The following is a 25,661-nucleotide window of genomic DNA, read 5'->3' on the forward strand; positions in this document are numbered from 1 at the left end:
CTTATGAAAATGACCCAACCTCACCCCTAGCTTCAGGAGTAGAATCTGACTAGCCACAGTGAGGTTCAGAGGTGGGCACATGTGCAAAGATAAACCAATGACACCAGGGAAGACTTCTAAGGAAAGGCACTTTCTCCTTCTTCCATTGTACTACTAAAAGAGACCCTACTCTTCCCTAGGGCTCTGGTGTATTTGATAACAGTAGGAGAGGTCTGGAACCACTGTAGCCCTTTTGTATCAGAAAGGGGCCCAATGAAGATTGTACCATGGAAAACAGAAAAGAGAAATGGACAAAATAACTATGATTACTTAACTGGCATATGGTTCAAGGCTCCTCTGAAGCTAGATCTACCCCTTTGCCTCAAATACCACAAGTGCCTGATGAATGCTTATCTTTAAGCAAAAACTCTTATATGCATATAACATTTCTCAGTAAATTAGTGTAAAATATTAACTTGTTTTTATCTTCCAGTTAAAACATCTCCCAAAGTAGATGAATTTCTAGTACAAATGGACTTCAATTAGAATGATTCAGCTTAAGAGTTTTCAACCTAACAATGGTGCAAAGGTTATATGCATCCTGTAGAAATTGTACCTCTAATTTTGAATTTTGGTCTTTTTCTCAGGCTAGCAATATGTGGTATGACACTCTCATGATGCTGGATAGGAGCAGTGAGCTGAGGTTCCCAGCCAGCCATGTGACCGTGGTGTGTACATCAATACTCTAAAGTTTACTCCTGTGTTGATAAGTTGTGATGCTGGAAGGTCAGGTGTGTCAAATGCATTTCAACTTACGATATCTTCAACTTACGATGGGTTTAATCAGGACATAACCCTATCATAAATTGAAGCACATCTGTATATATAATTTGGAAAACAAAAATTTGTTACTTCGTAAAATTTTTATTTGGCATGAATTTTTTATTGGAATTAAAACAAATTAGTGTTCTTCCATTCATGTAGAAAGACCTTGTTTTACTTAATTCCACTTTTACCTGGATCAATTCCCTCATTTGTGAAACCTCAGGGAGTTTGTCTGGGGTGCGGTATTTTTAAGGGGAAGAAGATGAACACAACTAAGAGCTAGGTTTCCTAGGATAGATTTCCTATTCAATACATAGAAAATTATTCTCAAAAATGAAATTAATAATCACTGTTCATCAGATAGAATGCCATACTTCAAATCACTCATACGTCCAATGTAATTTTTAACCTCTCATTGGCTAACTTAGTTTTTTTATTCTAAGATAATGTGTATTCTTGGATATTTAATTTTTTTAAAATAATTTGTTTCTAACCAAATGATTTAAAAATGTTAAGTAGGAAAGTGATCATGGTTCAAAATGTACTTAAATTTTTTTTAAAAAAACTTACTAAATAGCATTGTATTATTTCTTTTTCTTTCTTTCTTTCTTTTTTTTTTAAATTCCTAAGTAAGTAATGGTAAGTAATACTAAATAGCCATAGCTGTCATTGTTACATTGTTAGACTATGTGGAAATAACCATTTCCAAATCTGGCAGAAGTTTTGGAAAGTAAACGGCACTGATTAGAGCCCATCATCTACATGCTACAAGACAATTATTTAAGTATCGTGGAGATTGCATGTTACTTTTATTTGTTGTGCATCCTTTTTTTCCCCCTTAAGACATAAGATTTCTACTGGAGAAAAATAAAAAAGTAGCTTTTGGGCTAAGAGTTGTGGCTCAGTGGTACAGCACTAGTCTAGCATGCATGAGGCACTGGGTTCCTTTGATCCTCAGTACCACATAAAAATAAAATAAAGGTATTGTGTCCACCTACCACTAAAACATAAATGTTTTTAAGAATTATTTTAAAAAATCATATGTCTATCTATCAAGGGAGTTGGGTTGGTAGTTTATGATTATAAAGTGTTTGTTTTTAATCTATTTAAAGACATATGCAAAGTCTAAAAATTTTTAGACTACTTTAGAAAATCTACAATATACAAGGAAAAGAGACTAAACTGGTCATTAGGAAACTAAAATTCCAGTCCAAACCTTTTAACTGGTAATTCCAGGAGAAGGCAAGTTTCTGAACAGCACTAGACCTAGTTTCTCCCTCTCTAACAGGAAAGAGCAGCCTGGGCCCTCGTTGGAGTGCAGAAGGTTGCCCTCTCAAGAAGAGAAAGAGGTTTTTCTCTGACCCCCACAAGAGCTGGTCTGCCTGTTTTACTTGTGGGAAATCAGGTCGGAGGGGTGATCCTGAACATACCTGATGGGTGGGAGACAAGCTGGAGAAAATGTAACAGCTAAGCTCCTGTTGAGCTCGGAGTTCTAGTACTTTCTGAGGTTCATGGGCCAGATCAGGAGCACTCTCTTCAGACAGACTAGCAGCAAGATGGTGCCTGCTGAGGAGGGCTCAGGGGCACCCACTCCCTGGGGTTTAGACTAATATGTAACTGGAGCTAGACAAGCAAGCAAAAGAAACAGTAATATCATCTTAGTAAAAACTTTAATACTAAAAATCAAGAAATGACCCCTAGAGCCAGGGTCTGCTTTTCACGTGGGATTAATAAAGCATTTGCATTCATCTCTGCAACTTCCGGCTAACTCCACTGCGGGCAGACAGAATCAGGTAGAAAAGGAAGAAGAACCCCCTTGAACTCCCCTGGGGAATGAAGTGACAACAAACTGAATATTAAAAGCACAACAGGAAACAGGCCTTCTGAGCCCTTCAACCACATCTTTCAAGCCCTATTTCTGAGAATAGAAAATTCTAAGCTCAATTTGAGTATCACTATAAACTCCTCTCTGTGCCAGATGATTTTATCCACATATTTATATCCAAAGTACAAACAACTTAAAATGTTTACACTGAGTAGTAATGGAAGTCATGTGTCAAATACAATGGGGGGGGGGGAAAGAATAAAGCTTTCTTTGGAACTAAAGCTTGAAGATATACAATATCTGTGGAAAATCTGGCTTACAAATGAAAATGCATTGTTTACCTATTCTATTTAATTATAGAGAACATGCATTTTTACCCTTTGCATACAATTTCTGAAGTCCTGTTTTTTGGGGTTTTGGTTTGTTTTTTTGCTCTGAAGTGTTGCCTGAAGCTATGGGAGTCTGGGGAACGTGGCCACACACACATTCCTGTGATTGGTGATCCCTGTTTCCTTTAAGCTTTCACCCTCAGGGAGAGACGGTGAAGAGTCCTTCCACCAAGGCCAAAAGAAAAGGACCACGAACAGTGAGGAAAGTCCCCCTCACACATTCCAGCTGCCTCGAGCATGCCAGTGTGTGAAGACCAGGTCAACTACAGGGGGCCAGGAGAAGACTTCTGCCACCTGAGAGAAGTCCTCTGAGTTTATCACCAAGCACAGCCTCTCCTCAGCATCCAATCACCAGTGATTCAGATACAACCATCCACAACCATCCTCTGTAGAGGAAAAAACACAGTGGCTTTACACACTCCCTCCTCTTCCTATGATATTAAAGGAAGAACACAGTTGTGGCTGCTTATTTCCCTGATGGAACATGTCTTGGAAGAATCAGTCCTGAATTCCTAACTCTCAGTGAAGTCCAGCTCCTTTTTTTTTGAGAGACAAGATTTCTCTGCTCCTGCCCTGTCTGCCTCAGTCATTCCCACACATGGATCCTCTCTGGCTCAGGTGAGGAGCACTAGCTGACCTCAGGTGGCCTATCCCAATCCTGCCCTGAGCATTGCCTTGGACTTGTGTTTTGTTTTCACTGAATATTTATCACAGGCCTCTGGGGCTTTTGGTTTTAAGTTCAGAGAACCTGAAACTGTTCAGCCTTTTCCCTTTGCTTTTCATTCACCAGTGGAGAGTGCCTTGGTCTCACTCATGTAGTTCTGCTTCTCCTCTGCTGCAGAAAGAGCTCCTAATGCGTTCTTTCTACACACAGACTCTAATTTTCAAAGAAGGAGGTGCTTTGTTACAGGTGATACCCCCTCAGTGTGATTCTATAGGTATGTTAGTGGGGTCCACTAAAAATTCACTTTTTATTACTAAACCAATCTGTCCCCAAACACCCAAAACCTGAAGGCTGGGGCTGCTATGAGGAAGCAATAAACCCGGGGAAGAAAACAAAACACAAAAACAAAGTGCTTGTAGAGGTGAGTTTAAAAAATGGATAGGTCCTCTTTATGTCAGTTTTTCCCTTTGTACCATATTTTCACTTCCCCATAGCAAAAGCCAATTTTAAATAGAAACTAATTAGAATCAATGAACCAACAACATTTTATAATTATAAAACTTCCTTTATTTTAATTAAGAATATTTTGCTTCTTTATATATTTTTGTATCACTCTCATATACTCTTAAAATAGTAAGACATACAACTATTTAGGTTATATTAACTGAGGATCTAAACATATCTTACCTGTAAATATGTTTCCAAACCTTGCCGTCGCTGTTCCAAAACTTTTGGGACCCAGTTTCTGACATGTTTAGAAGGGATTTCTGGAGTTTTTATACATTTCTTAAGCTATAAAGACAAGAATATGAGAGAAAAAATTATAATGACATTATGAGCAGGGAACCAATAAAAGAAAGTAAAACACTGTTATAGCTAATAATAATAATGATAATAATAATAATAATAATAATAATAATAATAATAATAAAAGTTGGGGAGAAGATAATTATGCTGGAATTTTGTCAAAAAATTCGTTACTTAGTTGTACTAACTGTTCAGATTTTAGAACAAGAATGTTGTGTTCTGGTAGTTGTTACTATTGATATTTCATATTGAAATTACTTTCCCTGAAAAAAGCAAAAGTTCAGTAAATGAGGCTAAAAGCAAAAAAAAAAAAATTTAAAATCTATTTATTTTGTAAAAGAAATCAATGGAACAAAATTTTGTTTCAAGTAATTTTCTGATAAAAAGTCTTTCCACATATTTTTCACCTAAGAAAGCAAAACCAAATACAATTGTTTATAACCACTGTCCCTAGAAATGCCACATGAATTAGACCATATTGCTTGCAGAGGTTCTTGATAATTCTAAAATGGAATAGAGGATAATCTTTCCAACATCCCTAACAATTAAATTCATATTCTGTTCATGAAAACTGAATGGTAGTTCTTAGCTACTTCTTCCTAGGCAGCAGTTTCAGGAAACGATATAAAGAAAATTCTGTTCAAAGTTGAGTTACAGTTGCCTGTGGTAGGCAGAATAATTTCCTTCCCCCAAAGATGACCAAATCCTAAACCTGTGAATGTTACCTTATAGGGAAAAAGGGATTTTGCAGATTTGGTTAAATTAATGATTTTAAAACAGGTAGATTACCCTAGATTATCAGGGCAGGCTCGATGCAATCACAAGAATCCTTACAAAAGGGAGGCAGGAGGGTCGGAGCCAGAAAAAGACTAAAAGATGCCAGGGGACTGGCTTTGAAATGAGAGACCCCAAACCCAGGCAACCTCTAGAAGCTAGAACAGATGGTGCCCTATGGCCTCCAGAAGGAACACAGTCCTGTGGACTACCTGGATGTTAGTTAGCCCAGTAAAACTCACTTTGGACTTCTGAGCTCAAGAAGTGCAAGATCATAAATTTGTGTTATCTTAAGTCACTTCATTTATGATACTACATTACCAGCAGGACACTAATACACTGCCTCTAAAAATAGAGCAAATCTCAATGATGCAATTCAAGATTTGGAAAAACCTGCCAAGGTTCCTCCTTCCCAACACATGCAAAGAAAAAAGCATCATAATGAATAAGAAAATGCACACAATTAAATATGGGTCATTAAACATATAATAAAAATTCTTCCCCTGTGAAGAATACATTTAACATTAGCCGCTCCAGGCACGAAGAGGGAGACTCTGCATTTCAAAGATTAGCATTTTCATTTCAAGTCTTGAGGTCGAGCCTGTGTGGCCTCCTTCCTTCTTCCAAGTACCACTGAAATCACAGTGTGAAGGCAATGGCTGCAAACTCAAAAATCTATTCTTCCTTAACAACAGAACTCCTATATAATTTGGGAAAATAAAGTATTTCATTATTAGCTAAAAAACTAAATTTCCCAATGCCCCTTGAGGATAGTGGAAGCCAATGCAATATAATCAGAAGCCACAGCAAAAGACTTTCCATAAAAACACTTTCCACGAGAACCAGACTCAACTGGCTGCACCTTCAGTCCCCTGCCCCCTTCACCCTTTTCCTGCCTAGCATGTGCCTATGGAGCAACTGTAAACATTTATTTCCATGAGGGAATTCTGAAGACAGAGGACAGGTGTTCTAAATGACTAAGCAGAAAGAAAAGGCCAGGGTGCAGGACAATCTCCTGGAGCAGTGATATCAACTGTGGATTGCCCACTGCCAGGCTTTTTTGAGAGGAAAAAACAAATCCCCTTTTAAAAAAGGTTACTGATGTCTGGATTTAATCTTGATAGTGTTTTTTAAAAAGCAAGGAGCCATAGGGAATGGGACCCAGAAAAATGATGAGACTAAGACAGAAAGGCAGCCCTGTATTCCACACACTCAGTAGAAGGAGCAGATTTATGTTTTCAAGACAGAGAATACCTGGAATAATTAATCTAGTTGGATGGGCAATCAAGGTTCAGTTTCATAGGAAAACCAGCACTATGAAAGACCAAAACAACAACAACAACAAATGGAATAACTAATCCCAAAAGAAACAGATACATCAAATAACGGGTGAGAGCTTTAACAATTTGTTTTATTACCTGTAGAAAGACTTGAAAGACATGCTTCTATATATAAAAAAAGAAACAAAGAAAAGGTTACTATGAATGAAGAAACAACCAGAAAAGAGGAAAGATCTTATGAAAATTTAAAAAATGACACAAATAAAAAAAAAGCGGTAGAATACAAAATCATGGAAATCTTCCAAAATGTAGAACAAAGGAAAGAAAGGGTCAATGAAACGATAAAACATAAAGAGAATAAATTCAGGATGTTTGAAATTAGACTTAATAATCCATTAAGAATAGAATAAAAATCACTTTCATGTGACCTAAAACAAGATTATGTCTTCAGATTAAGAATTAATTGGGTGTCAGCATAATATATTATATGTCTGTTGGGATTTCAGAACATCAATGATAGAGAGAGGACAGGGGAAAACATGAGGTCGCAAACAGGGGAAACACGTCTCTGGTGGCAACTGATTCTTCAACAGCAACAATGGATACGGGAAGATACCCCATAGATTTCACCTGAAAATGCACTTCCACAACCAACCACTCTACCAATCAAGTGAGAGAATGAAGGCATTTTCAGACATGCAGACTCAGAACACTCATCTCCTATGCCTTGTTTGAGAACTTAATTCCAGAAAACAGAGCTTAACACAAAGAGGAGAAGAAATAGGATTAGAACTCGTAGTTCTGCCCCTTGGGGTGGGAAATCCAAAGATGGCAGAAGAGACCTAAAGAACAACCAGTCTGGGTTGTAGTAGAAAATCCATGGATCTGGGGAGGGGAGCTATCCAAAGTGAGGTTAGTTCCATTAAGTAAATAGTACAGAAACACTGAGTAAGTTCTAGAATTCATTAAAGCACATTATTCTTTCACCAGTCAGAAAAAAGTTCCAGAGAAAATGGAGCCCCTGAAGGTAGTCATGGAATATTCAACAGATTGAGCTCCTTCATGTTCCTGGGTGCTGGGGACATTTCTGCTGCATGCAGCTTACATAAACAGTAACAATTAACAATAAATGTAACAAACAGTAAGCAAGTTGATAAAACAGGGCAAAGACAGCCGACATCAGAAAGGGGGGTAGCATTTGGGAAGGCCTGTGTGAGGTGATAGAATCTAGGAGCAACCTGAATCATGTTTGTTAAAGGAGTGACAGGCTTGAGGTATTCAAAACCAGAAAGCAGGAGATGGACTGGATGAGAGGTGGCAGTGCCAGACACTGCAAAGTGGGAAGCTGGTATGTGATATAATTTTGACTTTAAGGAAAACATGCTGGGTTCCAGAAGCAATATGGACAACCCAGGACCTGGAGTAAGAGTAGAGAGAATGGTCAGAAGCGCCTACAGAAACCCAGGCAAAAAGTGATGGTGCTTATGACTGTGTGCTGGCCATGGAGATGACAGATGGAAGGTCACGGGGTGTGCGTGCAAAGTAGAAGCAATTAGGATAGCTCTAAGACAGATCTTCCCTCTTAGGTCTTTTCTTTCTTTCTTTCTTTCTTTCTTTCTTTCTTTCTTTCTTTCTTTCTTTCTTTTAAAATTTTTTTGTAGTTGTAGATGAACAGAATGCCTTTATTTTATTTGTTTATTTTTATGTGATGCTAAGGATCAAACCCCAGTGCCTCACACATGGTAGGCAAGCACTCTGCCATTGAGCTATAGCCCCAGCCCCTTTCTTAGGTTTTTAAATTTCCCTGGCAGCTCTTCTATGAGTGACCTGGTTGTCACCTTACTGAAAAGTAGTAGAGTGGGATAAGTGGCTCATGGACTAATTTCCCCCCAAAATCCATTGTCCTTGTGTTCTACAGAATACAACTCCTGATCCTCAGGTGAGTATGTGGCCATTCAGAATAAGGAACACATTTCCCAAACCCTCCTCCCCCTCAAGCTATGTGTGGCTATGTGACAGAATTCTGGTCACAGGTAGGTAAACAAACATATATGTGCAACTTCCAGGAAAGGTTCTCAAAGGTAGGGCTACTGCCTTTTCTTTTTCCCCTTCTGCTAGCTAAACTACCCACACAGTAGCAGCCACCTTTGATGATGAGACAGAAGCTGCATATTGAGAATGGACAGCAACAAAAGCCCAGGTCCCCGATGATCACAAAACTGCCTCGACAGCCCAGGCATTCACCTGAGAGAGAAGCAAAGTGGGATTTGTTAATGTCACCATTATTTTGGTTTTAGAGTCACTTTGACCAAATCTAATCCCACATGAATAGGGGAATGTGGCTGCCATTGCTAGCTGCCTGCCCAATACTCATTCCCTCTTTGTAAACCAAAAACCAAAAGTTCACCACTACCATCAACAATTAAAAAAAATGGCATTTAGAGTGCCAACATGCTGAGTTAAAACTCTTGAATTTCTAAGTTCCCTTGTAATTACAGTGGCATGTGACAGGGTTGTGAATGAAATGCAGCACAAGTCTACTAGGGAGTGTTCCTATTTTCTCACAAGAAGCAATATTTCTTTCTGCCAGGAATGCAGAAGCAATGCCTGGAAGGATGGCAGCTATATTATAACCAAAAGGGTAAAAATCAACTGTGAAGGTAAGGCTGATGAAGCAGGATTACAGGAGGAGTCCGGAATGTGATGTAGTGCAATTGTTCCATCACCTGGGACTGCTTACTTTTAATTTTCTTGTGTGCAAGAATAATAAAACTCTTTCTTCCTCAAGAAATCCAGTTAAGTTTCTATTGTATGCAACCAGAGATACTCCTAACATATCCTTTGTTCTGTTTGGAGATGCCCCACAGGCACCCAGGTTGGGGTGATGGGTAATCAGTTGTAGAAGGTCTGTAAACATAGGAATCAGAAAGTAGAAGTGTATTTACAGCCATGGAACTACCGGAGATGAAAGCAGGAGTTAGGTCCAAATGAAGGAAAAGGGCCCAGGGTTCAGGTGCCCTGCACTGCCCCCTCGTCCTGGCCAAGGGCAGAACTGTGAAGACCTCGGGGCAGTCACCTCCATGACCACCTTGTGTTCTGCAAGCCTCCGTCATAGCAGGCTGCCATGCTGTAAGAGTATCACCTGGCTGGGACCCAAGGGTGGTCTCTGGGAGCTGAAACCTACCTTTGGCCAACAGCCACCAAAAAAAAAAAACAAAAAAAGAAAAAGAAAGAAAGGGGTGGGGGACTCAGTGTTGCAACTACAAGGCTTGGAAGTCCACCTGAATGACCTCAGAAGAAAGACCCTGAGCTTCAGAGTCCACAGCCTTGGTCAGCACCTTGATTTCAGCCAGGTGGGATGCTCAGCAGAGAATCCAGGACCCCTGGGCCTGGCTTCCCAACCCACAGAGACTTGGAGATAATTTCTGTTGTTTTAAGCTTATATGTCTGTGGTTGTGGTGATTTATTATGCTGCAATGGAAAAATACAAGGAGGGCCAAGGCTGAGAGACCCAACTCTGAGGGGAGGGCAGAGGGTGGGGGAGAGTGAAAAGCAAGTTCTCTAGAAAAATGTTTCAAGGAGAGGGGGCAGGGCACGACCAGACCACACAATGCCCATGGGTACTCGAGAGGAGGGGTGCCAAGGGAAGCATGGGGTTCCCTAGAAGGACTCCTGAGAGGAAGAGTACGGATGGATGGACACGGAGCGGGCTGGTGGCCTAAGGTGGGCTTTGTTCTGTAAAAGGGGTTCACCTACGGTTACCTGTTCACCTACTGACCGATCCAGGGCTGGGGGAAGAGGACAGTGCCAGAGAGGAGGAGGGAGGGATTCAGCACTGCCTACTACTTGAGGGATTTCCCCAACAAGAACAAGGTCAGGATGCTCAATTTTTCTGTGGTAATAAGCTTGCTAAGTTTCCATTTACTCACGAAGAAATTTCCTTTGAAATTATTGAATCACAATTTGTCTTATATTTCAGAAAATCAACTCCTTTATCTGTCTCCTCTCTCTTTTGATTTTTTTTTTTTTGAATCCCACAGATACAGCATTGAAAACATTTTTCCTTTTTATTTATGTGAGCAGTGCTGAGGAAGCCCATCATCGCAGCGGCTGGACCTGTGACACTGGCGGGTGAGTAATGGATTGCTTTAGATGAGAGACAAACCCGGGACAATGCGTTTCCAGTAGGGCTCAGCTGCTTGCAAGATGAATACTTCTCTGCCGCTTCCTCCGATGATTAACGGTCCCGGTCCAGCCGCGTCCAGGCACACGGCCTTTCTGATCCACGCAGATAAGTACCAGATTTCACGATACCCACAAACACAATCCGCTTCTCCTGGTGCCACCGCTTCCTTTTCCTTACTATCCTGTGAGGATCTACATAGAACTTACTCTGTATAGATGCTGGCATACACATTGGTTGGAAAAAAATCAACCATGTTCCACAGAAAGGATGGGAAATACTTTGTCCAAAACACATGAACAAAAACAACGGATAAGAAAAGAATTTAAAGCAGCAAAACGACCCTCCCTGCATATCGTCACCCCCATTCTCTCAGGGTTCCCTTTAGAGACAGTGCATGACGTGGTACTCTTAGTCTGATCCCATGCAGCAGTTTTCTGGTTCTTCTGAAATGTGTGCTTCATTAAATTAAATAGAAGAGAATGCACTATTTGACTCAAGCCCAATGTAGGCAATAACAAAAATGAGGACAGTTAATGTTAAAGAGAACCAGCACCATGTTTCACTGAAAACTTTGGTGAATAAAAAGGGTGGGCTGGAACTGACAGAAAACAGCTGGGAAGGCAGGAAAACTAAAATATGCTTAACAGTTTGCATTGCAGGGAAGGTTTTCCTGCCCATGCATGAGATCTGGGGTCTACAAAGGTAAAACTCCTCTCAAGCACCAACATTGAAAATGGTAAATTAATTGGCTGTCGGGGGTCATGGACAGGGGCAGATGGGGCATAGGGGAGGCATTTACAAGCTTGAGGGCTCACAGAAGACTTGCTTGACCTGCAGAAAGGGCACCCTGCTACAAAGAATGAGGGAGGGGGGCCTTGCTTTGTTTCAGGGTGGCAGTGGGGTTTTTTCCTATCCTATGCTAGCACAGTGGGAGCTATGAAGGATCCAGGTAGGTCTATTGGGACCAGCAGTCAAACTTCAGTGGAATAAACTTCCACATAAGAATGTGCAGGGAGTTCTCCAAATATCCCATTTGCCAAATATTCATTCAATGCCTAATATGTACCCAACACTCTAACAGCAAGAAAGATACAAAAGATAAGGCTTGGTCCCTCCTTTAAAAAAAATTATCTTCTAATTTGACAAAATTTAGGAATGACTAAGTTTTAATTATCTTAGATGTTTTGAGTGCTTAAGTAGAAATTTCTATTCTAAATGGAAGAGATTCCAGGACAAAGACATTAGGGAACCAAGGAAGCTGGCATGGAAGAAGGAGAAATGACACATCTTGGATTGGTTGGAATGGTCAGAACACAGAAGGATGTTCAGCCTGACAAGAGAGAAAGGTGGTGATTTTCACAGCAGATACCTGGGTGGAGGGAGAGACAGAGTGGCTCGGTCGATATTTTCTTAGGAGGAGCAGTGAGAAATAAGGCCAGCCCAGAAAACAGTTTGAGGAAGACAGAATAATGGTTTCCTCAATGATGTGTAAGAATCCCTAAACCCTAGGATCTAAAAATATATTCCCTTATATGGAAAAGGGAGCTTTATAGAGGAGATTTAAACAAAGGATCTTGAAGTAGGATGCCTTTCCTGGGTTACTGGGCTCAGTGCTACCACAGGGGGAGGCAGGTGTGTCAAAATCAAAGAGAGGAGATGTGACTGCAGATGTTATGGTGGAAGCAGAAGCTGGAGGAACGTGATTGCTGGCTTTGAAGATGAAAGAGGACCATGAACCAAGGAAGGTAGGCAGCTTCTCAAAGCTGGAAAAGGCAAAACTGGTTCTCTCCTAAAGGCCCCCAGAAGGAATGTAGTCCTATCAACCCATTTGGAGTGAAATAATAAAGGCATCTTGGTTTAAGCCATTAAGTGCTTGGTGACACTTAGTGTTATAGTGACACTAGGACACAATTCGAGGTTTAAGAATATGGGCCTTGAGAGTCAATGTCTATGGTGTGGCAGATAATACAGGGCTATTTCAGAATGAGTGCAAGACTGGAGATGGAAATGGTACTTTAGGAAAACTGCATGCAGCAGAGAATGGAAAGAAGACAGGAATAAGAAATGGGTAATGCAACACTAATCCACAGTAGCTCTGGACTGCGATGGTGGGAGTATACAATGAAAAATAAAATGGTATACGTTATAGATATTTAGAAGAATGAATCAACAGGACTTAGTGACATTCTGGATAATGCAGGCAAGAGAATGTAGGGAAGCACTTCAAGGCTTAAAACCTTGAGTGGTATGGCTCTACACCTTGTGGGTGTGTATGTGTGATAGGTGAGAGGGGCTGTGTTGTAAGTAATTTCTTTAAAAATATAAGCCATAACAGAATTTATCAAACATGAATCAGCATTAAGATCCCTCTGGGGGGCTGGTTTAATATGCAGATTCCTGAGCTGCATCAGAGTCTGATTGGCATCCTGAAATCAGCACTTAGGTGGACCAGAGTTCACACTTGAAAAAATAACAATCTATGGAAACTTAAAAAAAAAAAAGAATCAAATACTCATCATAGTTCTAGATGAAATGACAAATTTAAAAGAGTAAAAATGGACATATTATAAAACATAAAAATATAAAATTTTTTTCAAATTAAAATAACTTCATAACCAAAATTAAATAGCCACTAGGTAAAATATACTTTCAGCAAATGGCAAATATTTTATTTCAAGGCCACACAATTTTTGCTAATAAGCAAAAACAATAAGACCAGGTATTTATGAGAACACACATAAATAGACAATTTGAAAAAAAGCTTCAACTATTAAGTAAACTAAAGAGATACCAAATTCAACAACAATAAGGCATATGTGCTGCCAAATAAACAAACACAATTTTTGAAGAAATAAAGTTCAAGTTAATGGGGTGCTGTGAGCATTACACTCTCATGCTTGCCAGTTACATTAAAAATCTGCTGTGGGGCTGTGGCTGTAGCTCAGTGGTAGAGCACTTGCCTAGTATGTGTGAGGCACTGAATTTGATCCTCAGTACTGCATAAAACTAAATAAAATAAAGGTATTGTGTCCATCTACAAATACAAAAAAAAATTAAGAGAGTTCGGTTTATAATTTAAAAGCAAGTTGAAGGGAGAAAAACAATGCATACATAGAAAGAAGTTCTTACATTTTTCCAAATGTTAGAAAAACAATTCTAAGAAAGATGTAAACAGTACTTTAACAAGTTCAATTATAAAAGTTCAGGAGAAGTAATAAGCATTAAGGACTTTCTTTAACACTATCAAACTGTCAAGTAGGTAATGGTTTTAGTTTCTGCCTTTAAATCAGCAATGACAATCAGCTAGGCAGCATTTTTTTTTTGTGTGTGTGTGTGTGTTTGTGTGTGTGTGTGTGTGTGTGTGTGTGTGTCGCTGTGGTGTATGGACAGAAGCTATTCATTCATTATCCTAAAGGTGCAAAGCACTTGCAAATAGCTCATATGTTATTTAGAGTCAACTTGGGGACGCTGGTTAAACACTTTAAGCAAAAGTGAAATGTAATGTAAAAGGTAAGAAAAATCAAGATAGGTGAGAGAATAAATTACATACACTGCAGAAATAGTTGAATATTTCAAGAAAATTAAATGACAATAGATTCAACTACATTTAAGGGAACATAATTCTTGGTAAACATATAACATTCATAACCTGTTACAAAATTCAAATATGGAAAACTGTAAAGGGAATGAGGCCACACATGGGCAACAGAATCAATAAAGTTATGTACAGTATTTGGATTAATTTTTTTACCCATTTAATCCTCAGCACACACTTTTACAATCAAGATTACAGAATGATTTTTCTTTTTACATCTTACTATTACTTATATTTAATTGCCTTTGTAGTTAGCATTTTGTGAAATCTAATACAGTCAAATAGGGCAAGTAGAGGAAACTTTATCTCTTTAATAGAAGTAAAGGCGACTTTTCTAGCAGTGGCTATCACCTCTAGAATGCAGAAGATTAGACAGTGCATCCCAACTAAAACTCTGCCCCACAAACCTATTTTTGTCTCTATGTCCCTGTAATGATATCACAAATATTTTAACAAAGCTGCTAGAAATAAGCAAAATTGAAGAATTTGAGAATTTGTACTGTTTTAACCCTAGCAGACTTTGTTACGGAATTATGAGACTAGTTAAAATTATTAATAGAACTGTAGAAATTGAGAGGAGAGCAAGTCCTAGTAAATCTAGGAATTTTTTTCTGATTTCAAATACCTAAGAATTGCCTAGATCACTGGGGAGAAGGTCCTTTGCTGCAGAGGAAAACAAACTGAATTAGAGAAGAGGGTGAGTGAGCCTCCACTCCAGCAGCCTGGGCAGCCTGCTCAGAGCTGGCCTAATTGGCAATCACCCAGCTGTGCTTCCTGTGAGCTGATCCCAGTATCTGGAGAGAAGAGCTGGGCTTTGTTGGGTCATGCAGGACTGGGTGCTGACCCAGGCAGTTAGGAAGGAACCTACACATGACAGGTTGCCCAGTCCAGACTGGTTGGCAGAAGATAAGTGGGGTGTGGGGGGAGAGCTGGTCTTACTCTCTCTCCCTGGAGAGACTAAGTTCATTAGGTATCCAGCAGAACCTCTCCAGAGCCTGTTTCCTCCAAAAAAAAAAATGAATGAAAACAGAATTCCATGAGAAGGAAGTGAGACCTAGATTTCAGGTTTGTTTTTTCTTTGAGCCTCTGGAATTGGTGCTTTGGAAAATTTGCTGGCAAAACCTGGCCTAAATAGCTCTTCACCTGTAATTCTTTTTTTTTTTTTTTTTGAAAGTGAGCTTAACAAAATTTGAACTGGAGGATTCATTGTGAATTATCCCTTGCTGTCCTAACAGAGAAGCATACAGACAACCTGGAGCTCCCCTTAAAAGAAAACAGAGATCAACAGGCTCACTAACCTCCCAACAATATTCTGTTAAAGTTTATACTCAATTCTCCATTTTTCTGATTAAACACAGTGGGAAAACTTAATTTGAAAAAAAAAATGTTTAAAAAGTTTAAATTCAGAGTTAGTACACCATCACAAATTATTTATGCAATGATATGTCCCAGAAAATTGAAGAGGTCATTAATGAAATCTTTTTTTAAAAAATGACTCTCTTTCTTAATATGTACTCAGTATCTAATCATCTAACTTCTCACTTAACCAATAAGGAGACTGAATTATGTCATATTGTATGTGTATGTATATATTTTATATATATAGTCCATGTGGGTGGGTAAATATATATACACACACTGACATGTACATATATATCTTATACATATGAAAAAATAGTAAAATTGCATGGTTAGTTTTCTGAGCAATTTCACAAGGTATTTCTAATTAAGATAATTTCAGCACCCCAATGATAATTTGTAACCTGAAAAAAAATAAATTTGGTTAAAAGATAAAAACTGTTCACTTTTCTGTTCATTACTGATCATTTTCCCCTACAACTCAGTTATTGCTTTTACATTCTGTTTCCTTTATATAAGACTTTTAGAGAAATAGATTCTAGAACTGAAACATCAGTCTTTTATAGTGGCCCTTTACAACTCAAAAGAAGGTGAGGATCTATGATCCTCTTTTGCATGTGCTCCCCAGTCTTGAAAATGCATATACATGTATATTATCTTATCCAGGTACATATAAGTTGAGTTTAATAAATTTTTCCATAAAATGATGGTTTACTTTGTTTTTCCCTTTTGCACAGAACATTAAGTATATTTCATGGATAAAACAGGGTCTGGGTCTTATTCTTTCAGAAGCTATAACATCCAATGTGGTATACTACAAATGGTTTGCAGCCTCAGATTTGTATATGGAAATGATCCTAAGAGAAACCCCATCTACACAGGAAGCATACCTTTAAGAGACTGAATAATCCATTTTAAAATGAAATTTACATTATGATAATAGAAACCATGTATACACAAGAAATATTAGTGCTCCTAGAACCACAGAAAGGAGTCTTAACATTATATCATCTGCCATATAGAGAAAAGGAGGCAAAGAACAAAAACCAAAGGTTACCTTTTTGTGCAAGGCATGAAATTCGCTGTACCTTTTTTCAACAAAATGTTTTCTTCCATTCATTAGCACTTCTATCTTAAACACCTAAGGAAAAAATTAAAGAGATTAATTCTACTAGTATAAAACCCTCAATTGTCTGATGCAGTAAGTTTGTGACCATGATATATTTCATCCCTTTAATTACAGTAGCTGATTCCCTCCAAACCCAGAAGGCTCAGGAGACCCTGGCCCAACAGCACTGATTAATGAGCACTCAAACGAAATATGCTCACAAACAAACTATAGCATTCTCCAAAAATGCGTCTTAAAACAAGGGAAACTTCCATGCATTGAAATGCTACTCAATTTTTTAACTGTTTTATTTTTATATAACTTTAAAATAACTTCATCAGATGATTATGATAATTTTGAAATGAAAGTGTGAGTCAACAGCAATACTCGGGTTAAAAAACTCAGGCTTGCGGAAGTCCATTGGGGTATTTCAACAAAGCAGTACTGTGTCATCTGTAACACTGTCATGCAAACACTAGTGCATTTTAGGTTAATTTCTTCCTAACCTGCATATTCATCTCTAGCTCAGCTGGGCTTATTCGGCTGTTTGCAAAACAGGGAAAATGTAGTAAAGGCTCATTTTCCCTGCATGATGCAAGTGACAGCTTGTGCTCCTTCCTCCAGAAGGTTGAAAGGCCAGATGAAAAGGCTCTCTGGGTGCACTAATTAGTAGGCACTAACATGACATTTTCTTGATTCTTGGGTCAGTGGGTCAAGACTGGGAACAGGGATGAGAAATATTGTGAAATGCTCATGAAAATACAATGTTCAGGTTGAGTGGGGAGGGATGCTTGGCAGGAACTCAAGAGCAGGTGCTCTGTTATTCTAAGAGTTTGCACATGAGCCTTGTTTTTCTAAGTGAGAGTTTGTAAATACCAAGATGAAAGAATATTGTTCAAGTACTTGGTAAGCCTCATTTCCTGTTTTAAGTGACTTTTGGAAAGAAAAATAAGCTGTAGTTAAAATCACATGGCACTAAAGAATATTAAAAGCATACTTATTTTAAGCCTAAAAATAAGAACTATTCAAATTTAACATGTAAGATACAAATCACACGTTTTCATTCAAAAAATAGATCTCTATGGTTCTATATTTCTGCCTTATATGTAAATATGATTATTTTAGAAAGCCAGAAATTATGTCATGAAACATGAAGCATTTTTTTTTTTTTGCTTCCTTGAACTAGAAGCAAAATATTCTGTTGCCAATTTGGTTTACATAACCTGTTTTTAAATACATGGGAAATTTTTACCAATTTAAAGAATATTTTATCTTAACATTTTTTTCAAGAAATCTTCCTAAACAAATACTTTTCTTTGGTGAATTAATGAAAATATTTTCTTCAAAAAGCACATGCATATACTTCAAGCTCTCAGATACACATCCATTATTTTTTTTAAAAAAAAAAATTCCATTTACTAATTCACAAAAGAAAACTATTCTTCTTCAAAGACTCTGCCAGAAATAGAATCAGGAAAACACCCTGAGAAACACAAACAAGAGCAACACAGTTTTAACTCGGGGCTTGGCTAATCGACTGCAGAGTTGCCTTTTCAGTGTCAGGACCCTGATTTAAATCAGGACAATGTGGTAGCAATGAAAGTAGTTTCCATCTGCTGAACCATGTGAAGTAAAGGAAGATACATTCTGGGTCTCGTTACTTGAGGCTTCATCACAAAGCCACCACTTTAATTGGCACATTTGTCACAGAATCCACACAGCAGAGAGAAGGTTGAAGACTCAGCCAGGCTCTCCACACTAGGTCAGCCCTTCAAGTGCCTCCTTGAAGGTGAAATTACAAGACACACTGAAATGGCTGCCCCAGGGAAGGTCACCCCTCCTCCTGATCAGAGGGTTCCAACACCAAAGCTCCACAATTCCTTTCCACCAGCACCAAGTTCACAGTGGAGGCAGAGGGATGGAGGATGCATACAAACACAAAGGAAAGTACATGATAAACTTCAATGCTTTATCATGTTGCCTGTGGGAAAAACATCCAGAATACCAATACTGTTAAGACTTTTTTCTTCAAAAATTCTGGGAAAACATCTTTAAAAGGAAGTTGGTTAACTAGGATTTCTATGGCCAAGAGAAGCAAAAAGTGGAATCATTTTCATAAACCCTATTTTCCTGAATATCTGTACCAGACCTTTCTCTTTAGTTGTTCCGATTGTCGAACATCTATTCTCCCTGCTTCATAGAAAAAGCTCTTTCTCACTTTGCTCTCTTGACAGACTTCTAAGGTCACTACCTTAGAAGGCAGTGTCATCACAGGATGGTGTTGAATGGCACCCAGCACAGTATCTGGTATTTATTTATTTACTCAACAGATCTTCTCTGAGGGACTAAAATGTGCCAGAGAGTTGTCCTAGGCTCTGGGATCAGCAGTGACGAGGACAGTCAAGAGCAAAGCCCTCACGGAGCTCCTGTCCTATGTAGTAGGGAGGCTGACCCCCCCCCCCCACACACACACATGCACACACGTGCACACACGTGCACACGGACACATATCACCATGCCCACATATAAGGGTCTGAAGAGCGGCACAGCAGGGTAAGAGACAGATTAACAAGTGAAGCTCAGACAGCGTGGTCAGGGAAGGCAGGGAGAGGAACAGAACCCTGGGGTAAACACCAGGAAACGGGGTATACCAGAGTTAATATTTTTTGAAATGTAATAATATCCAGCACCCAATCAGATAAAAGTCACAAAATCAGACATCTCCCAATCAAAAAGTAGCAGGAAAACACAGCTCGTAATGAGAAGAAAAACCAATCAATTGAAACTGATTCAGAAGCGAACATTTGACAAAAGCACCTAACATGGTTTTTGTACAAAAACCGAGAAGAAATGCTGACGATGTTCAGTGGACATGTAAAAGGGAATGAGAAAAGACCCGAACAACAGGTTTGGGGCCAGCTGATGAAGTCACCAACGTTTGTGACAATAACATATTGGATGGTTTAACAGCAGATTAGATGTTCCAAATGTGAAGATTGTGATGAAGACCTGGTCATAGCAACTCTTCAAAATGAAACAGAGGAGGAAAAGCCCTAAAAATAGACAAACAGCCTAAGTGAACTATGAGACAATTCTAAACAGCAAACTGTGGAAGCGGAATCCCTAAAGGAGAAGAGAGATGGGGGCGGCAGGGGTGATGAGGATACATAAAGACAAATATGTTTGAAGAAATCAAGGCCAAAATGGAAACTATAAACTTACAGATCCAAGATTAAGATCAATGGATTATGCACAAGAAACACAATGGAAAAAACCCAAGGTGTTTTGTAATAGAATTGTTTTAAACAAGGAATAAAGAGAAAATCTGAAAAAGGGGGAAAAAAAAACATTTTAAAAAGTTATGTTTGATTCATTCCACTATCTTTCCTTACACAGAAATAAAAAGGATAAGTCTGATAGCAATTTTCTCTATGATTACTATACATAACCAAGATTCAATGTATATACATTTAACTTACTTTTTTTTTTTTTTTTTGCAGGAAAACCCACTCTATCGTTAAGGACAAATGGCATGGGTGGGGGGACAAATTATATTTTCAAAAAATATTTTTATAGAACTCACTATATGCAGGCCTTTCCAATCATGTTACTTACAGTAATAATTCATTTAATTCTCACAACAACTTTATAAAATAGGCACTATTATCCCTATTTCTCAGGTAAGGAAACACATTAAGGAAATGGAGAGAATGAGCAACTGACTATGGTACAGCTACATTTTGATGCCTGCAGTTTGGCTGAATCTGTCTTAATCAGTGCACAATACTGACTCCTGACACACAGGATCCCTAATAGAGTCCTCATCTAGGAAAAAGCAAACACCCCAAAGTAGGGGAAGCCCAGAAACATTTCTGGAGTGAAGACAGTATCTTCTTTCCAGGCTCCTTCCAAGCTTCTGGGTTTTGGAGGGGACTCTGCAGAACACAGAACACTTGGGGAAGATAGGAGAGTGGCATAAGATCTTTACTCCCAGAGGATATTTATTTATTTATTTATTTCTAGGTTTCTTTCTTTTGAATTTTTTTTAGATACATATGACAGTAGTGTGTACTTTGATATATTATTCATACATTGAGTATAACTTATTCTAATTAGGACCCCATTCTTGTGGTTGTACATGATGTGGAGTTACACTGGTCATGTATTCAGATCTGAACATAAAAAAGTTATGTTTGATTCATTCCATTGTCTTTCCTATTCCTATCTCCCACCCTTCTCAGCATTCTCCTTTGTCAAATCCACTGAACTTCTATTCTCCATCCCCCCTTGTTGTGTGTTAGCATCCACATATCAGAGAGAACATTTATGAAGGGCACCTAGGTTGGTTCCTAGCACCTAGCTTAGCTCTATATCTAGTATGAAGTAACTATATTTATGTGAGCTGCTATAAACATTGATGTGTTATTGTAGGTTTAACTCCTTTGGATATATACCAAGGAGTGGTATAAACAGGTCAAATGGTGGTTCCATTCCTAGTTTTTTGAGGAACCCCTTACTGTTTCCCAGAGAGGCTGCACCAAAGTGCACCAGCAATATACGAGTGTACCCTTTTTTTCACATCCTCACCAATAATTATTGTTGCTTGTATTCTTGATAATTGCCATTTCACTATTGACTAAGTAAAATGGACTCTCAATATAATTTTAATTTGCATTTCTCTAATTGCTAGTGATACTGAACTTTTTTTCATATATTTGTTGACTGATTGTATTTCTTTTTCTGTGAAGTGCCTATTCAATTCCTTTGCCCATTACTGATGGAGTTATTTGGGTTTTTTTGGAGTTAAGTTTTTTTGAGTTCCTTATATGTTCAGATAGAGATTAATGCTCTATCTGAGGTGCAGGTGGTAAAGATTTTTCTCCCATTCTGTAGGCTCACTCTTCACATTCTTGATTGTTTCCTTTATTGTAAAGAAGCTTTTTAGTTTGGTGTCATCCCATTTATTGATTCTTGATTTTACTTCTTGTACTTTTAGGAGTCTTGTTGAGGAACCTGGTTTGTAAGCCAATATAATGAAGAGTTAGGTCTGCATTTTCTTCTAGTAGATGCAGAGTATCTGATCTAATGCTTAAGTCCTTAATCCATTTGGAGGTGAGTTTTTTGTAGGGGAGAGATGGGGGGTAACTTTCATTCTGCTATATATGGATTTCCAGTTTTCCCAGGACCATTTGTTGAAGAGGCTATCTTTCCTCCAATGTGTGTTTATGACTCCTTTGTCCAGTATGAAGTAACTATATTTATATGAGTTTAAGAGGACATTTAAAATCAGGACATTGGTCAATATAAAAAGCACACAACTCTGCAGGGCAGAGGTACTTTTTGCAACAAAAATAGTATGTGCTCTTGGAAAAAAATTAAAAGTTACAAAAGGATATAAACTGAAAAGTATAAGGCATTCAGATAAGGAATTTGTCCACGTCCTTGCCAACTCAAAGAAGCTTCTTAAGTTTCCTTTCAAAAATTGTCCATACACATGTAAGCTCTGTATATATAGATACATGTAGGAGGGGTTTTTCCTTACACACCTGAATACATACTATATAGTTAAACCACTTTACTTTTTCATGTAATACTTCTTAGACATCTTTACTGGTGTATTTTTTTTTAAAGAGAAAGAGAGAGAGAATTTTAATATTTATTTTTCAGTTTTCAGTGGACACAACATCTTTGTTTGTATGTGATGCTGAGGATCGAACCAGGGCCGCACGCATGCCAGGCGAGCGCACTACCGCTTGAGCTACATCCCCAGCCCTTTACTGGTGTATGTTGACATACCTCATTCTTCAATTGCTACAAAGTACTCTTATATATAATATTCCTATGTATGATATTATCTTATAATTTATTTAGCTAGGATTTCAAGGTGCACATTAAATTTTTTCGTAGTCTTGTTGAAGAGAGAGAGAACATCCTTATCCCTAAGCATGTATGCATACACATACATAAATACACAGGATAAATTATAAAACATTTTGTCAAATTTCCCTCCTCAAATGTTCTACACTGTCATGAAAAGGATATAGAATTCCTGGCTCATCCTGACCAACACACACCATGAGTCACTCTGCCCAATCTGATGAGTAAAATGAGAACTGTTTGGCATATTTCAACAAAGTGTATGGCATGGTAGCACAAGGTGCCATTTCACATAAAGCAGGATGGGGCCCAGCCTACCCACTTAGCTCTCCACTCCTGGGGACATCTTCTCTCAGAGGTTTACAGAAATCCCTCTGAACAAAGCAAGAGAAACCGCATGCAGTTAAATAAATGTATTAACGCTTCCATTAGAAACACAAATTATTTTGTTCATTTGACTAAATATTTGCCACAGTGTCCGCAAACATTCTTAAGTCAACATAACTAAAATTAAAAAGAAAAGAAAATGACATTACTTTAAAGGGAAGATTCTGAAGTGTGGCTTTTAGTATATATCAGAGCCATTTTTCCCCCCTTTGTGATAACACCTCTGAAATTATACTGGAAACAAAGATAAAATATTTCAAAGTGTGGGTTTATACATATCTAAGAAACAAATGTAAGCTGAGGAAGTACTTAACTCAATTTCCACCTTAAGTGTCTCTTTCTTCTAGAAGCTCAGATCTTACAAAGTTACTTCCCAACAAAGATAAACAAAAACAAAGTTTCCCTGGAACAAATTAGAAGTATCTAATAAATAATTCAATCACAAGTTGCAGTTCTATATAAAATTACAATTTTAAGTTCAATATTCCAAGTAGTTTAAGTCAGCATATTGTCTGAGAAAGACATGAAGGACGATTATCTGCTTAGGACATGGCTTTTCTTGTACTTATATGTTTATGTACATGCACACAGTCATGCACACACATATGCTTGTACACATTGTATATTTAATACTTATTCAATCAGAGCAAGATGTGCTAAATATTGACTACAGGCCTGAAGTCAACAGATCTCTTTCTTGAGTAGAAATAATCAATAAAGAAGATTGTTACTTCACTATAAAAAAGTTAAATCTCTAAAGAAACTGTTTATTATGTGCCTGTTGGGAGCCAGGTTCTCAACAAGTTATTAGTTCATAATACACAGTTTTTATGAGGGGGTGAAGGAAAAAAAAGGATCATTATTCAATTATTAAGTAAATTTACAGTTTAAAAATCCAGTGTAAAATTTGCTTTGTTCCTGTACTGAGGTTTAAATCATATTTCCTCTATTCTAAGATGCCACATGGAAAAAGTGAGAGGCATTACTAATTTAAGTATACTTTTTTGGTTGGAGCAAAAGCAGCTACTTTTTCCCCCTCAATTTTTAAAAATATCTGTATTTCAGAAAATTTCAAATGTTTGTAAGAAAGACATTGCTAAAAACAAAACACTGATAAAAAATGTTCTTTAAGTAACTGCCACACAGAATATCTATGTAACAGGTATGATTGAATTTATGTATGTATATGGGTAGGTAGGTAGATGGGGCTGTCCATCAATATGATTCTTCTTTTCAAAGAAAATTTATGTTATCAAACAGGACCCCCCAAAAATGCTGATCAGGAAGATTAAGATGGAAGGAAGAATGAATATTCAACCTAAAATTAGAAGACTCCCCAATGAAAGAGCAAAAATATTAGAGGAAAAGCAAAACTCAGAGACAAAAGAAACCAAAGTTTCTTACACTGAAAAGATCCAAAGCATTTACCAAATTCCTAGGGAAAAATAAGCGAAGAATATCCACACCTAAACAACTTTTTCTTTTTTTAATTTTAAGAATAATGAAATAAGCATTGCCAATATACAGATGGAAAAAATCAGGAACAAAAATTAGGATGAACCTAAAGTTTTTCTCTGCCACACTAAATGCCAAAATCTATTGAAAAGCTGGTTTAAAATTTTAGCTTTTAAAAGCTTTCAAAGTTTGTAGTGAATGGTCTTTAACAAAGAATTCCACATCCTGCCAAATCTTCCATCCTGTGCAAAGTAAAGTGCTATTTTCAGACATGCAGGAGCACAAAAGTTCTATTTCATACATACTTTCAGGAATTTTCTTTGGAAAATTTAAATTATAAAAAGAAATTCAAAGAGGTCAAGACTAGAGAAATAAATTTCTGTTGTTATTTTTTAATTTTTGTGGTGCTGGGGATCAAACCCAGATGATATACAATCAATCAACAAATACATGAAAAAGTGTTCAACATTTCTAGCAATTAGAGAAATGCATATCAAAACGACTTTAAGATTTCATCTCACTCCAGTCAGAATGGCAGCTATTAAGAATACAAACAACGTAAGTGTTGGTGAGGATGTGGGGGAAAAGGAACACTCTTACATTGCTGGTGGGACTGCAAATTGGTGAAGCCAATATGGAAAGCAGTATGGAGATTCCTTGGAAAACTGGGAATGGAACTACCATTTGACCCAGCTATCCCTCTCCTCAGTCTATACCTAAAGGACTTAAAAACAGCACACTACAGAGACACAGCCACATCAATGTTCATAGCAGTACAATTCACAATAGCTAAACTGTGGAGCCAACCTAGATACCCTTCGGTGGATGAATGGATTTTTTTAAAAAAAGTGGCATATATACACAATGGATTAAAAGAGCATTAAAAGAGATTAAAATCATGCAGTTGGAGAATATAATACTAAGTGAAGTTAGACAATCCCCAAAAATCAAATGCCAAATGTTTTCTCTGATATAAGAATGCTGATTCATAATGGGGATTGGAAGTGGGGCATGGTAGGAATTGACAAATTCTAGATAGGACAAAGGGGAGGAAGGAAAGGGGAGGGGATACGTGGGTAGAAAAGGCAGTGGAATGAGATGGATATCAACCAAAAAGGGGCTTAAAAACCTGCATTCAATCAAAAAGGGGC

The 25,661-nt window shown here is 38.0% G+C and overlaps 1 protein-coding gene across 1 annotated transcript in view; it reads right to left on the reverse strand.

The window, feature by feature from the left end:
• The window catches only part of Snx24 (sorting nexin 24), a 158,952-nt gene that overhangs the window by 56,380 nt on the left and 76,911 nt on the right, over positions 1–25,661 (reverse strand). Inside the window, exons 2-3 of the mRNA XM_078048371.1 lie at positions 16,741–16,824; positions 4,370–4,474 (exon numbers count right to left, since the gene is read on the reverse strand). Of these exons, the coding sequence (XP_077904497.1) occupies positions 4,370–4,474; positions 16,741–16,824 (189 nt within the window). The remainder of the gene's footprint in view (positions 1–4,369; positions 4,475–16,740; positions 16,825–25,661) is intronic.

Source organism: Ictidomys tridecemlineatus, chromosome 1, assembly GCF_052094955.1.
Source record: "Ictidomys tridecemlineatus isolate mIctTri1 chromosome 1, mIctTri1.hap1, whole genome shotgun sequence".
Classification (NCBI taxonomy): Eukaryota; Metazoa; Chordata; class Mammalia; order Rodentia; family Sciuridae; genus Ictidomys; species Ictidomys tridecemlineatus.